Source organism: Vombatus ursinus, unplaced genomic scaffold, assembly GCF_900497805.2.
Source record: "Vombatus ursinus unplaced genomic scaffold, bare-nosed wombat genome assembly UNPS02014786.1, whole genome shotgun sequence".
NCBI lineage: Eukaryota > Metazoa > Chordata > Mammalia > Diprotodontia > Vombatidae > Vombatus > Vombatus ursinus.
The window spans coordinates 44,234,398-44,248,935 of NW_020954564.1; the positions used below are offsets into that span (position 1 = coordinate 44,234,398).

General features: G+C 37.9%; 1 protein-coding gene across 1 annotated transcript; it reads left to right on the forward strand.

The window, feature by feature from the left end:
• The first annotated feature begins 6,607 nt into the window (after positions 1 to 6,607).
• On the forward strand, positions 6,608 to 7,549 carry LOC114047146 (olfactory receptor 1N2-like). The gene has a single exon (XM_027867906.1). The coding sequence runs from the start codon at positions 6,608 to 6,610 to the stop codon at positions 7,547 to 7,549; it is 942 nt and encodes a 313-aa protein (XP_027723707.1).
• Positions 7,550 to 14,538: the final 6,989 nt, after the last annotated feature.

The window sequence follows — 14,538 nt, forward strand, 5'->3', positions numbered from 1 at the left end:
CAAGAAGCTGTAGCATACACAGTGGCCACACGCCAGTAAAACCATCTCAGCAGAAGGTCAACCAGGTTAAGGGTAATCAACAGCCCTCAAACTCGTTGTGAGTTACAGGGGTGTCTACTTCATGCATGTGAAGACTGCCCCCAGTGGAACAGGCAGATGAGAACAATTTGTTCCAATGGCCATGAAGGCAGTTGAAGCAGACACTGTGGAGTGCTTAGAGCTTGGTCAGACATCAAAGACACCAAGGTCATTCACTACATCCAAGGCCATAATCACTCTTCTTGACTTTTGTCTTACCACTGGACTTCTATGAGTCTGTTGATGACTTTGTACAACTCTGCCTCAGTTAAATCCAATTTATGTGCAACTCAAGACATGACCCCCCCCCCCCCATGATATCATTGGTTCCATTCAAAAACAAAGAACAAACAACAACAACTGTGAAAGGTTTTCATTCCATATTGTTTGGAGGTTGTGGCCATTTCAAATAGTGACATTTTATTAAATACTGCTAAAGTTTTTATAAATTAATGTTATGTCTGGGCAATTGTAGATAGCAGTATGGTCTGTGATAATGCTCTAGATCTGGAACAGTTTATTGATTGAGTTGTTTGGGATATCTTGAAGTTTGTATTTGTAGTACAGCGATTTACTGTCTATCAGTCCAGGAAGATAGAGAGATTTTGATGTCCAATTCTAGCCACTAGTTTATAGCTTGCTAAGTATTTAGTATGTGCTAAATTCTTATAGCCTGCATAGATGTGTTGTACGGTTGCTACCATTTTCTTGCGTAACCTACATTGATCACTAGTTCAGACTCCTTCAAGACAAGTTTTCTAAAGTTTTTGGTGTCTATGACCTCATCCATTATTAACACCTACTTCCACAGTTACATATGACTCAGATGTTTATTTAAGGCATTTGTCAATAAATTATTGACTGAATTTGTTCAGATATTGCCCAAAAGGCTTATGAAGGGCCTTTTGATTCCAACTTTAGCTCTTTGATGTTTCATAGGTTTCATCTGGAAAGAAGCCACTCTTGACTACATTCAATAAATCCAGTGGGTATACCTGTTATCAGCCTTTTCTATTGCTCAGTGAATTGATGTCTACTTAATCCAAAAGTATCTATGTAGATTTTTGACTTCTTTGTTATGTGCTTCAAGACAATCTATAATTCTACTTCCTTCTTTTGGCACAGAAATGTACATCGCTCTATAGATATTTTATGGTGAGAGGTCTTATGTTTTGCAAATATTTCATGAGTTTTTGCTAGAGTACTTTCCAACCTGTTATTGTCCATATTACAAATCCAAATGTATATGTTAAAACTTCAACAGCGTGCCTCAACTGAAGTCTTAACCCTAAAAACTCCTCCAGGACATGGCGCCTCCTTATCCTGAAATGTCCATCTGCCTCTGAGACCCTCTCACAGTGAAACATCCCTTTGCCATGCCAACCCCTTTGTCTCATTGATGAATTCTTCCTGGGGCCTCCAATTTTTGGAGAGTCTTGGGATGATCAACTTTCATTACTCCCCTGACTGTGCTTCTGTCTTTCTGGACTTCAACACCATACCCCTACCTTTTCCTCACCACCAATTCTTCCTTTTCAACTCACTTTTGTATGTTGTCTTCCCACATTAGAATGTAAGCCCCTTGAGGGGACAGACTGTCTTTGTTTTTTTTGTGTGTGTACCCCCAGAGCTTAGAGGTTAGCATGGCACCTAGCACATGTTAAGTGCTTAATAAAAAACACATGCTTATTACCTTTCCTTAACACTGACATTGTATAGGTGCTGATTTAGATGTGTTCTTCTCATTCTGTTTTGTTTTCAGAATGCTAGTAATATTAGCATCTTGACATATTCATTAGTGGAATTCTTCCTGGATGGGGTTTTGCTTATTGTCTCTTTCTTGGAGGAGACCAAGGTATCTTCTAATTCTACGTGACATCTAGATTCAAACTTGAAGCCTTTAGTCTTTCTTTGGCCAATCGTAAGAATTTTAAACATATCAAGCCCACACGACATTTTGATATCATTGAAGAAAGATTCTATGAGATGAAGGAACAATTTATTTTGTTTGCTTTGGGGAGACATATTACTTGATGCCATCTACATACAGAGAGGAATTAGTAAGATATTTTGGTTTGAATTATTTTTAATTTGATGGCATGGAAAAGGGGATAGAGAATTGACCTCAGAGTTAAGGAGGATCTGGCTTCATATCCCATCACAAGAAACTTTTGAAGAAGACTGTGCATGATGTAGGATATGGGATAGAGTCCAACACTGGATATGTTGAACACACCAAATCAGTGAAAATGGAAAGAAAGGAGAAGGTATCTGAAGTCTGATTAGTAAGGAGAGGAGAAAAGAAAACATAAACCAAAGGAAATGATTTGGATTTAGATCACTACTTGAGATCATGTAGATAGCAATTGAGCTCTTTCATTAGGAGTTTGTCAAGAATCCATTAATTATGGTGTAAAGTTAATTTGAGGAAGTAAGCGTCACATTTCCATCAAAGACAGGCGAGGCCTAGAAAAAGACAAGGAATCTGCATATGGATAAAGTCCTGTTTAGGAACACCAGCAACTGAATAGTCATGCAAACATAAGTTAGACATAAGGACAATAGAGAATATATATCTCACCTTCATCAAATATTGATCGTCAAGCAGGAATCTTATAATGATCTATAAAAAATATGCTATATTTGTGTTTTTGCCAGCTCAAGGAAATAATGGCATGCAGAAAACAAAGGCTGAGCTTTTTATGAGAAGAGAAGGTAAAGGTACTGGAGGAACAACTCTGTACTCTCTATGCTATCAAGGAGAATGAAAGATTTGAAAAAGTGTTTTCAAGGAAAAAAAGAATCTTAAGAGAGGCAGGAGCCTCGGTTTATTTTACATGGCTATAACTGAGGGTAATGGTGAACTCTGGGGAGGAAGTAACTTCTTGGCTCCAAAGAATTATGGTGAGGACAATAGGAGGGAGGATACATAGTATTTATTTAGTGACAGAAATAGGTAGATACGGTTAGCAATTCTCTGCCAACATTTCACTGAGAATTAGTGCAAAGGGATTCAAGACTAGAAGAGCATTTCTCATTTAAAATAAACAGAATGAGTACAGAGAACAGAGGAGTAGCATTGCTTTATAGGAAGACATGTATCAAAAAATTTAGGGATCAGAAGGCAGAAGCAAAGTGGAGATATCTTGAGTGGGGGGGAAGGGAAAGAGAGAGAGAAAGACAGACAAACAGACATGGACAGACAGACAGACATAGACAGAGAGAGAAAAATAGAATCAGAGACAGAGATACACTGAGAGAATCAGAGATAAACAGAAAGAGAGAGAAGTAAGAGACAGACAGACAGACTGGTAGAGAGAGAGAGACAGAAGACACACAATGAGAGAGAAAAACAGAAAGAGAAAAGTTATTCACGTTGCCACGGGATTGTACAATACATCTCTTATAAATGAGAAAATAAAAATAGATCATAAGTTTAGGAATCAATATAACCATGACATGGAGATATATTGTAATGGTGAAAGGGAGCTGCAGTTATCTGCACACTAGTTTAATCTGGTTAGAATCACTTCCAAAAGCTGAGCTGCATTGATAGATTCATGTCTTAGTGACAATTTCCTCTCTAGGAAAAACAATGTACCCACAACACACTTTTAAATTTTATCTGCATTATTAAAATTTTCTTAAATCTAGACAATTGAAAAAAAAACAAATCAAGCCTGAATTTGTAGTGTTTGCTGATTTCTGGAGTGTAAATGCTCACAATAAAAATTAAGTAATAAGCTCTAGACTCCTCAGTACAAGAATATATTTACTAGAACACCCTGGACTTCATGTCAGGGTGGATAGGAGGATGATGATAAAGTACAGCAGAGGAGGGGTAGAGAAAGGAGGACTATCCAGTTCACCTTTTCGTTTTTTTCCTCTACCAAGAAAATGTATCCTTCCACTAAGGAGGCTAGAAAAAAGGGAGGTGAAATCTAAGATAAGTGGGTTCAGGACAAATAAGCATCAAACTACCTACACTGAGTTCCATTCAATAAGTCTAAACAGCTCACATCTTATGGCAGTGAAAGAAATTCAAGATGTGATTACTAGGTCATTGTCGAAGACATTTGAAAATTCCTGGAGAAAAGTAGAAGAGAAAGGTAGAGGTCTCAATTTTCTGAAAAGGCAAATGTGTTTAATCCTTAGACTATGTATATATATGGAAGGCATTCAAAGCTTGACATGGATTACTAGTAATAATTTAGAACTCATGATTAAAAGTATATCTATATCTATATATGTCTGTCTATATATATATAATTAAAACTTTTGATTAATTTGTGAGCATATAAAAAAAGGAAATGATAATCACTAAAATCCAGCTAGTTTGACATGAACAGATCATACAAAAGAAAGAACTCATTTTATTAGGTTAGTAGATAACTGGAATGCTGTAAATAAAAGCGCACCTTGGTTTTGGCAAAAACATTTGCAAAAATCTCTGATGTTATACTTTTGCACATGATATGAAGAAATGATACAACCAATGGAGAAGTAGTCACACCATAATAGACAAAAAGCTAAATAGGGAGTCAAGAAGACCTAGGTTCAGATGGTACCTCTGACACTATCTGGGTAACCATGGGCAAGTCAGTTAACCTTTCTGAACCTCAGTTTCCCTACCTGTAACATGAAGGTAAAAATGCCTGTGTTACCTACTTCCCAGTCTTCTTGTGGGAGCTCAAATGAGTTTGTAAAGTGCTTTGCAAAACAGAAAGCATTATGTAAATGTCAGGTAATATTAGTAGTAGCAAAATTAGGTGAATTTAAAAACAATTGAATTAATGGACCAAAATTACTGGAGCTATGTTAAATTTGATTGGGTTTGTTAATGGAGTGCCTTAGTGACCTATCATTGGCCATATGCTATTCAACATTTTTATCAATGACTTGGAAGAATGAATAAATTACATGCTTACTAAATTTATATATGACACATATCTAGAAGGGATAACTAAAATGACAGATAAGGCCCAGATCAAAAAAGATCTTGATAGTCTAGAATAATGGGATGAATCTAAAAAGATAGAATTTTAATCTGGGTAACTGTAAAGCTCTATGTATGTGTTCAAAAAGTTAGTTGTACAAGTACAAAAATGGTGGAGATCTGGCTAGATAGCAGTTTATTTTTGTAAAAGATATTAGGGTTGTTGTGAGTTGGAAGTATAGCATGACATGGCATGGCAGCCAAACAAAAAAAAAGCAAATGTAAACTCCAGGTGCATTAATAGAGGCAGAGTGTTCAGAATGAAGATGGTAGTTAAGTCCCTCTGTCCTCTGCCATGATCAGATTCATCTTCAGTACTATAATCAATTCTGAGCATAATATATTATAACAAGGAAACTGACAAATTTGAGACAAGAGGAAGGCATGTAGGATGCTCGAGGGACAACAGGACAAAATGAAATGGGCTACTACTGGAGGTAATGGGATCCCTGTTATTGAAGGTCATCAAAATAGAGGCAAGATGATGACTTATTGTGTAAGTGTGTGTGTGTGGTGTAGTAGTGGGGATTATTTTTTGGAGATAAGTGGGACCAGAGAGAGTGAAGGTTATTTCAATCTCTAATTGACTTGATTAGAGCCCATCTCTTAGACTCAAGACTGGATTACTGATTTCTTTACTCCCATATGAAAACTGCTAGGAGATAGAGGTTGCACAATCTGCAACAACTTCAAGGTGGGCTGAGCCCAAAGAGCCTGGGGAGAGAGATGAAATCATTACTTCATGCTTTTCTCTAACGAGCAGTTACAGGATAATCAGACCCCAAAGGCTCTGGGAGCCAATAAATATCCCAGATAGTACCCACAGGAAGACCATTCAGCTCTAAACATCAAGGATCCAGTACTCTGCTTCTCATTAAATAACCCTTCTCCTCCGCTTCATGAAGGGAAGGTCCCTAGATCTTCAGCTGACTTCTCCAAGTGAATTTCCACCCATCCAAATGTTGAAGCAATAGAGTCAATAAACAGGTGAGATTGTCTTGAGTATCTAGGTAAGGGCTAAGGATAGTAATGGGAGTCATGCTCAGTGACATATATATTTCTTCATATATCCCACTAGCACTTCTGCCCGTGCTAGCTTAGGCTAGGGTCAGTGTGTGTAACATCTGTCAGAAGGTAATGAGTGAAGTCAGCTACCTGCTTGAGGAAGGCACATGCCTTCTGTGTAAGGGGTGAGCTAGTACCTCAGGCACCTTTCCTCCTTGGAAATGGGGGCTACAGGACTTGAAATGCTGCAATGTTAGCTTTGGAAGGAAGCATAGAACATAGAATCTTAGCACACAAAACTTCATTTTGAAGAGTCAAGAGAGCAGAGAATAGGAGGCCATATGCTTTGCAGAAAATCTCTTCTGTAACATATTTGTTCTTAAATAACCTCATAATGGGTTAAAGGAAATGTTGTTCTATCCCACAGGTCACACAAGAAGAACCCATTGTAATGGTGAGTGACTTGTTTCCATTTGCCCTTCCCATCTATTCCTTCCCACCCCACCCCCCAAGGTCTCTACCAAGAACATGGAAATAGAAAATCAGACCATTGTCTCTGAATTCCTCCTCCTGGGATTCTCTGAAGAACCAGAGCAACAACCAATTCTTTTTGGGCTATTCCTGATCATGTACCTGGTCAGTGTGGTAGGAAATCTTTCCATCATCTTGGCAATTGGCTCAGACTCATATCTGCACAGTCCTATGTACTTCTTTGTGGCAAACCTGTCCTTTGCTGATATCTGTTTTATCTCTACCACTGTCCCCAAGATGCTGGCAAACATCTGGACCCAGAGTCAGAGGATATCCTATGAAGGCTGTCTGACTCAGATGCATTTCTTCATGACATTTGGGGCCCTTGATGATTTTCTTCTGGGAGTAATGGCATATGACCGTTATATAGCCATCTGCCAGCCCCTCCACTATGCCACGGTCATGAAGTCTGGAATTTGTGTTCTATTGCTAGCTGTGTGCTGGATTCTTACCAGCTCTGCTGCCTTTTTACACACTTTCCTCATGGCTGGCTTGACTTTCTGTGCAGAGAATAGCATTCCCCACTTCTTCTGTGACTTGACCCCTTTGCTCTCACTCTCCTGCTCAAACACTAGCACTAACCAGTTGATGTTGTATATTGTGGGATCAATGGTCCTCACTGCTCCTCTAATTCTCATTGTTATCTCCTATGTCTGCATCATCTCTGCCATTCTAAGAATACCATCTAACTCTGGAAGGTGGAAAGCCTTTTCTACCTGTGGTTCACATCTCACTGTGGTTTCCCTATTCTATGGGGCAGCTATTGGGGTCTATCTGTGCCCACTGTCCTCACGTTCTGCTGGGAAAGACAGAATTGCTGCTGTTCTATATACTGTGGTCACTCCTATGTTGAACCCTTTCATATATAGCTTGAGGAACAGGGACATGAAGGGGGCTTTGGGGAAACTCCTCCTTAGTAAGAAAGCACTGTCTTATTAGAGCAGCTTATCACGAACAGATTGTACAAGAAAGAACTCATTTTCTTTCTTGACAGCATCACTAGCCTGAATCACATTTTCACATATATGAAGCAACAGTCCTCTCACCTCTACTGGGCTCTACCTGAGAACTTATAAAGGAATCTTGGCTTTGGGGACCCTCTTCTCTTAAATAACATGTACTTGAGCTTGTTTTCATTAAAGATTGTGTGAAGAAATAACTCTTTCTTTAGGATTGATAGAAATTGTATGTGAGCAAGACACTATGTTGTAGTGTTACTATATCTGAGAAACAGTATTGTGTAGTAAAGAGTCCTGAAACTAGATTCAGCAGACATGCCTTTAGATCTTACCTTTTCTTGCTTAATAGGTATTCAATCTTTGTCTTTTCTGGCTCTTTGTGATTCATTTCCCCCATCTATAAAATTATAAAATTGGTCTAAATCAGATTCTTGAATCATGAACTCCTTTGGCAATCTATTAAACCTATAGACCCCTTCTCAGGATAAACATTTTAAGTGCATAAAATAAAATACATACAATTACAAAATAAATAAATTATATTGAAATACAGTTATCAAAATATTAAAAGACAAATTCACAGACCCTATATTAAGAACCACTGGTTTAGATTATTTCATATGCCCCATTCTTTCTATAACATGCTGTAATTCTGTGAATTTATACAATGTAATGCAATATTTGACAAAGAAGCTGTGATTTCATTAATATGGGAAGCTCTTAATCATATTGGTACCAATCAATAAACTTTTATTAAGTGACTACAATGTGCCAAGCACTTTGCTAAATTCTGGAGATACAAAAGAGTCAAGACAGCCTCTGCCCTGAAGTTTACAATCTAATAGGGAAAACAACATGCAAACAAATGTATCAAAACAATGAATATAGAGGATAAATAGGAAATCATTAACAGAGGGAAGACACTAGAATTAAAAGGAGATAGGGAAAGCTTCCAGTTAAAGATGGAATTTTATTTGGGGCTTAAAAAAAGCCAGGGAAGTCAGTAGACAGAGTTTGGGATGAAGAGCATTCCAGGGATGAGAGACAACAAGAGAAAATGCCTAGAGCCAAGAGATAGAGTGTCTTGCTCATGGAACAGCCAGAAGTCCAGTGTCACTGAATTGAAGAGCACTAAGATGTAAGAATACTGGAAAGGTACAAGGGGACTAGGTTATGAAAGGCTTTGAATGCCAAACAGAGCATTTTGTATTTGATCCTGGAGTCAATAGGGAGCAACTGGAGTTTGTTGAATGGTGTGTGTGTGTGTGTGTGTGTGTGTGTGTTTGTGACATGATTGAATGTACCCTTTAGGAAAATCACTTTAGTGGCTGAATGGAGGATGGATTGAAGTGGAGAGAGACTTCAGGCATGCAGGCTATTTCAATAATCAAGGTATGAAATGATGAAGATCTGCACTATACTGGTGGCAATGTTGGAGGAGAGAAGGGGATATATTGGAGAGATGCTGCAAATGTCCATCTGTATCTCTGTAACTAAGTTCTAGAGAGTTGCCTTAAGTACTAAATGAGACTATTGGTATACATAAAGTAGCAGGATCAAAAAAAATCTAAAAACAAATCCACAAAAATCATCAGTATGCCTAAAGTGATAACAAACACCAAGAAGAAAAGATAAATTCCATTGCATTCAATTGACAATAATCACAAAATGCATGAAATATCTGGGAGTCAAGACATGCTCAAAACTCATCTAAATAAATTTGCAAAATGTTCTTTATAGAGGTTTAGAAGATTTATTTCAGTGATATTCATTGTTAATGATTGGAAGAGGAAAAAATTTGATACAATGAATAATGAACACTTGTACATTTTCCTAACTCTCTCTCCCTCCCTCCCTCTCTCTCTCTCTCTCTCTCTCTCTCTCTCTCTCTCTCTCTCTCTCCTACTGAACAGTAGAAAAAAGGTTTTCTTTTTCTTTCTTCTTCCTTCTCGATGTTGCTTCTTGTTTTGGAAACGGTGTATTTATAGGATTTTTTTTCTTTCTTTCACTGGGTTTGAAAAACCAGACATGACCTTATTCTCATGCTCAAACTCCTTTGGTATTTTGAGATATTCCCAATCTCTAGGCCAATTACATTTCAGTATTCTTCATTTCAATACATACCATTTTTGCTCCTCTCTTTACATCTTTGTGCAAGCTGTTTCAGGTCTGGGGATCTCACCTTACTCACCTCCACCTCTTGAAACTTCACTTCAAGGTTCAACTCAAGTAGCATCTCTTACATAAGGACTTCTCTAAACTCCAAGTTGTTAGTGCTCCCCCTGAAGCTGGTTTGTATTCATTTTCTATCTGCTTTTCTGTGTACACTTTGCTTTCCTAAAATGAGAATTAAATGTCCTAGAGGCAAGAATTGTTTTGCTTCTTTGCATTTGTATTCCCAGCACTTAGCACAATATCTGACACAAGGTAGGTGCCTAACAGATCCTTTTGAAATCAAATTGAATTGCTGAAATGAGTTCAGATAGACTCTCTTCCTCCACCTCTTCTTACTCGTGAGAGTTCTCTCACTATTTCTGAGCAGTGAAAGGCTCAAAAAGACTTGCTTTGGATAGGGAGTCAGGTAATCCTAAATTCAAATGCACCATAGAAAGAATTGTCCAATATGACTTTAGGGCAAGTACCTATTGCTGTATGATAACTTCTTGTAAGCACTTCCATGGAACATTGCCCTCTTTACTTCTTTTTCCAATAAGCTATCTGTTTGTGTGTGTGTTTTCTCCCCCTCACAAGCCTGATCCCTGTCCATCTCTTATCTATGTGTCTTTTCCTCCTGAATGTGGTCTAGTAGTTTAGTTATTGAAACTAGTTTACTAATTTAAATTAATCATCTAATTGAATCAATTCCTATTTTGATGAAAAAATAAACTTCACATTCACCATGAACTAAAATGGTACCAATATGATTAATATATATATATATACATATATATATATATATTTAATTCCTTGCTTCAAGTGATTATGCTAGTAGATGCAGAAAAATAATCCTTTGACAATGAGCAATATTCACACACACTAAGAATCAGTATAGAAGAGATAATTTTTAGTATTAAAAAGTATATATCAAAAACATTATGGGTGAAATCTGAAATAACTGAGGAAACAAAGGTTCGAGTTTCTGGGCCTATTGTTTTTTTTAAGCAATGCATGCCAACTGGGACCAAGGCCTCCTCAGCTTGGCACTGGACCCCAAAAATAGGGGAAGACAAAGTTTTATGCATTAAAAGAAAACAATTAACTGGATATAAACCAGGGTACAAAATTAGATAATCTGATTTCTAATTGGAGGAAAGATTAGGGACTTTCCATGTTGGGAGGGGGAGAGCAAAATGGCACAATTCCCTGAAATCAGAAAAATAGGTGTCCCATCCCCACCTCCATAAGTGTCTGTACCCAATCAAAGGAAAAAGGCAACAGTAACTGAATGACAAATGCAGGGACAGTTTTCAGATAAGACATATGGACTGCTTGAGATGTATGACCATGAGAAAACTCCCTGCATCAATCTTTGGATCTGATTGGGTTTCTGCTTGGCATAAATTAGGTCCTTAGGTCTCCAAGCAGCAGGCAGAGGTGGTCCAGCTTTCAAGCTATGCAAGGTTGATTCAGACAATGCAATAAAATTTTCTCACAATTCTCAAAATTGAATAAAGTTCCCTTTACTCCCTCCCCCAATCTGTCATCCCCTCTATCATCCTCCTGTTCTCCTGTCCCATTCTCCACCCTTATTTTCTTGTAGGGTAAGATAGATTTCCATACCCAATTGAGTGTGTATGTTATTCCTTCCTTAAGCCAAATCCAATGAGAATAAGATTCACTCAATCCCTCTCCCCTTCCCCCATTTTCCATCTACTGTAAAAGCCTTTTCTTGTCTGTTTTATGTGAGATAATTTACCCCATTCTACCTCTCACTTTCTCTTTCTCCCAGTACAATCCTCTCTCACCCCTTAATTTAATTCTCCAGATATCACCCCTTCATCTCCAACTCACCCTGTGCCATCTATCTGTCTCTCTACCTATCTATCTATCTATTTATCTATCTATCTATCTATCTATCTATCTATCTATCTATCTACCTATCTAATTTTTTCCCTCCAACTACTCTAATACTGACAAAGGACTCATGAGTTACAAATATCATCTTTCCATGCAGAATGTGAATAGTTAAACCTTAATAAGTCTCTTATGACTTCCCTTTCCTATCTACCTCTTCATGTTTCACTTGAGTCATGTATCTGAAAGTCAAATTTTCTATTCAGCTCTGGTCTTTTCATCAAGAATGCTTGAAATTCCTCTATTTAACTGAATTTACATTTTTTCTGGGTAGGTGATTCTTGGTTGTAATCCTAACTCCTTTGCTCTTCAGAATATTATATTCCATGCCCTCCAGTCCCTTAATGTAGAAGCTGCTAAATCTTTTGTTATCCTGATTGTGTCTCCACAGTACTTGAATTGTTTCTTTCTTGCTGCCTGAAATATTTTCTCCTTGACCTGGGAACTCTGGAATTTGGCTACAATATTACTAGGAGTTTTCCTTTGGAGACTTCTTTCAGGAGGTAATTGGTGGATTCTTTTAATTTCCATTTTGCCATCTGGTTCTAAAATATCAGGGCAGTTTTCCTTGATAATTTCTTTAAAAATGATATCTAGGCTTTTTTTTTGATCATGGTTTTCAGGTAGTCCAATAATTTTTAAATTCTCTCTCCTGGATCTATTTTCCAGGTCAGTTGTTCTTCCAATGAGATATTTCACATTGTTTTCTATCTTTTCATTCTTTATGGATTTGTTTTACAGTGTCTTGATTTCTCATAAAGTCACTAGTTTCCAATTGCTCCAGTCTAATTTTTAAGGAAGGATTTTCTTCAGTAAGTTTTTGAACTTCCTTTTCCATTTGGCCAATTTTGCTTTTTAAGGCATTCTTCTCCTCATTGGCTTTTGGGACCTCTTTTGCCATTTAGGTTAGGCTATTTTTTAAGGTGTTATTTTCTTCAATTTTTTTTGGATCTCCTTTAGCAAGCTGTTGACTTGTTTTTCATGATTTTCTTGCATCACTCTCATTTCTCTTCCCAGTTTTTCCTCTACTTCTCTCACTTGTTTCTCAAAATCCTTTTTGAGCTCTTTCATGGCCTGGGACCAATTTATATTTTTCTTGGAGGCTTTGGATATAGAAGCCTTGACTTTGTTGTCTTCTTCTGGTTGTATATTTTGATCTTCTTTGTCACCAAAGTAAGATTCTATGGTCTGACTCTTTTTGTGCTGCTTGCTCATGATCCCAGCCAATTACTTGAATTATAACCTCTTTGTAAAGGTAGGGGTCTGTTTCCAGTGTGGAGAATGTACTGTCCCAAACTTCAGAAGTTTTGTGTAGCTCTTTTCAGAGATACTTCTAGGGACCTTCAAATTTTCAGTTCTTCTAAGGTGCTATGATCAAGGGCCAGGTGTTTACTCCCTTCCTGGCCTGTGCTCTGGTCTATAAGTGAACATAAGCACTCTTTTCTGTCTTGGAACTGGGAGGAGGATTCCCTCTCCACCGCCACTATAAGCTCCACCATGCCAGCCCTCTTTCTTGTCCCAGGATCGCCATTCTGAACTGTGACCCAGATCCAAGCAAGAGCAAAGCAAGAGAATCCTGCCTCAGCACCAGGAAAGAAATCCCTGCAATCCCCTTCTGATCAGCCACTTGATTTCCCCCTCAGTCTGTGGGCCAGAAGCTCCATCAACAGCCGCTGCCCTGGGGCTGTGCCTGGACTGGGGCTGGGACCAAGCTTCCTTCTCACCACAGTCATAGACTTTTCCTACTGACCTTCTAAGTTGTCTTTGGCATTTGTGGGTTGAGAAATACGGAAACCACCACAGCTGTCTGTGCTTCAGTCCTCTGAGGACTGCTCCAGGTTCACTGAGGCCTGTTTTGCCTGTGGACCCATGCTGAACTGCATTTCTCTCCCAGCCTGGTGTGATAGACCTTTCTAATCAACCATTCAGGTTGTCTTGGGCTGGAAATTTGTTTCACTCTGTCTTCTTGTGGGTTCTGCTGCTTTTGAATTTGTTTAGAGCCATTTTTACAAGTATTTGGAGGTGTCTGTGGTAGAGCTCAAGCAAGTCACTGCTTTTACTCTGCCATCTTGGCTCCACCTTCCAGTGCTTACATTTTAATAGAAGGAACAAATGTCCTTTCAGAACTTTAAGGTCTTCAAAGTTATCAAAGAAGTAATATAAGACAAACAGAAGGCTTGGGAGTGGTTTTGCTCAATTTTTATTGTCTTTAGAGAAGAAAGAAAAGGTAGGGTGAATGGAATATGTCAGAGAAAAAAGGAGAAGTAGCAAGCTTGTGATCTTACAAAAGTGAGGTACATGCAAAGAAGGGAAGAGTACACAAATATGAATGAAGCAGTAGGGGTAATGGGTATCACATGAACCTGACTTTCATTTGAAACAAAGGTGGCTTAAACATAGTACATGTAAAGAATTTAGTATAAAAACACAATAAAATCAATAGATGGGAATAAGAAATAGTTAGCAATAACTGAGAAACAAGATTTAAGAGAAAAAAATTAGAGGTGAAATAGTTACAAGCAAAACAAACTTCAATTTCAGAAGATCGATTGTGAAAAAGGGGAATTAAAAAGGAAGGAAGGAGGAAGGAGGGACAGAGGAAAAGAAAGAAAAGATAAATAAAGAAAGTAAAGAAAGAGAAAAGAAGAAAAATTTTAAATTTATAACCAGAGATGGGATAAGAGGATGAGAAGAAGGTAGTGAAGTAGAAACAAATCATTTTAATTGTAGTGTCAAGAACTCCCCTATTGGGAGGATGGAATAGTTTGTTTGTCAGGTTTATGGATAAAGGAAAAAATTTAGGACCAAACAGGAGAAAAAACCTTTGAAGGATGTAAATTGAATGATTTTGATTATGTTGAATTAAAAAGGTTTTACAAAACACAAAACCAATGC

Coding starts and splice junctions, on each gene's coding strand:
- LOC114047146 (XM_027867906.1), top strand. CDS start 6,608: ATGGAAATAGAAAATCAGACCATTGTCTCTGAATTCCTCCTCCTGGGA.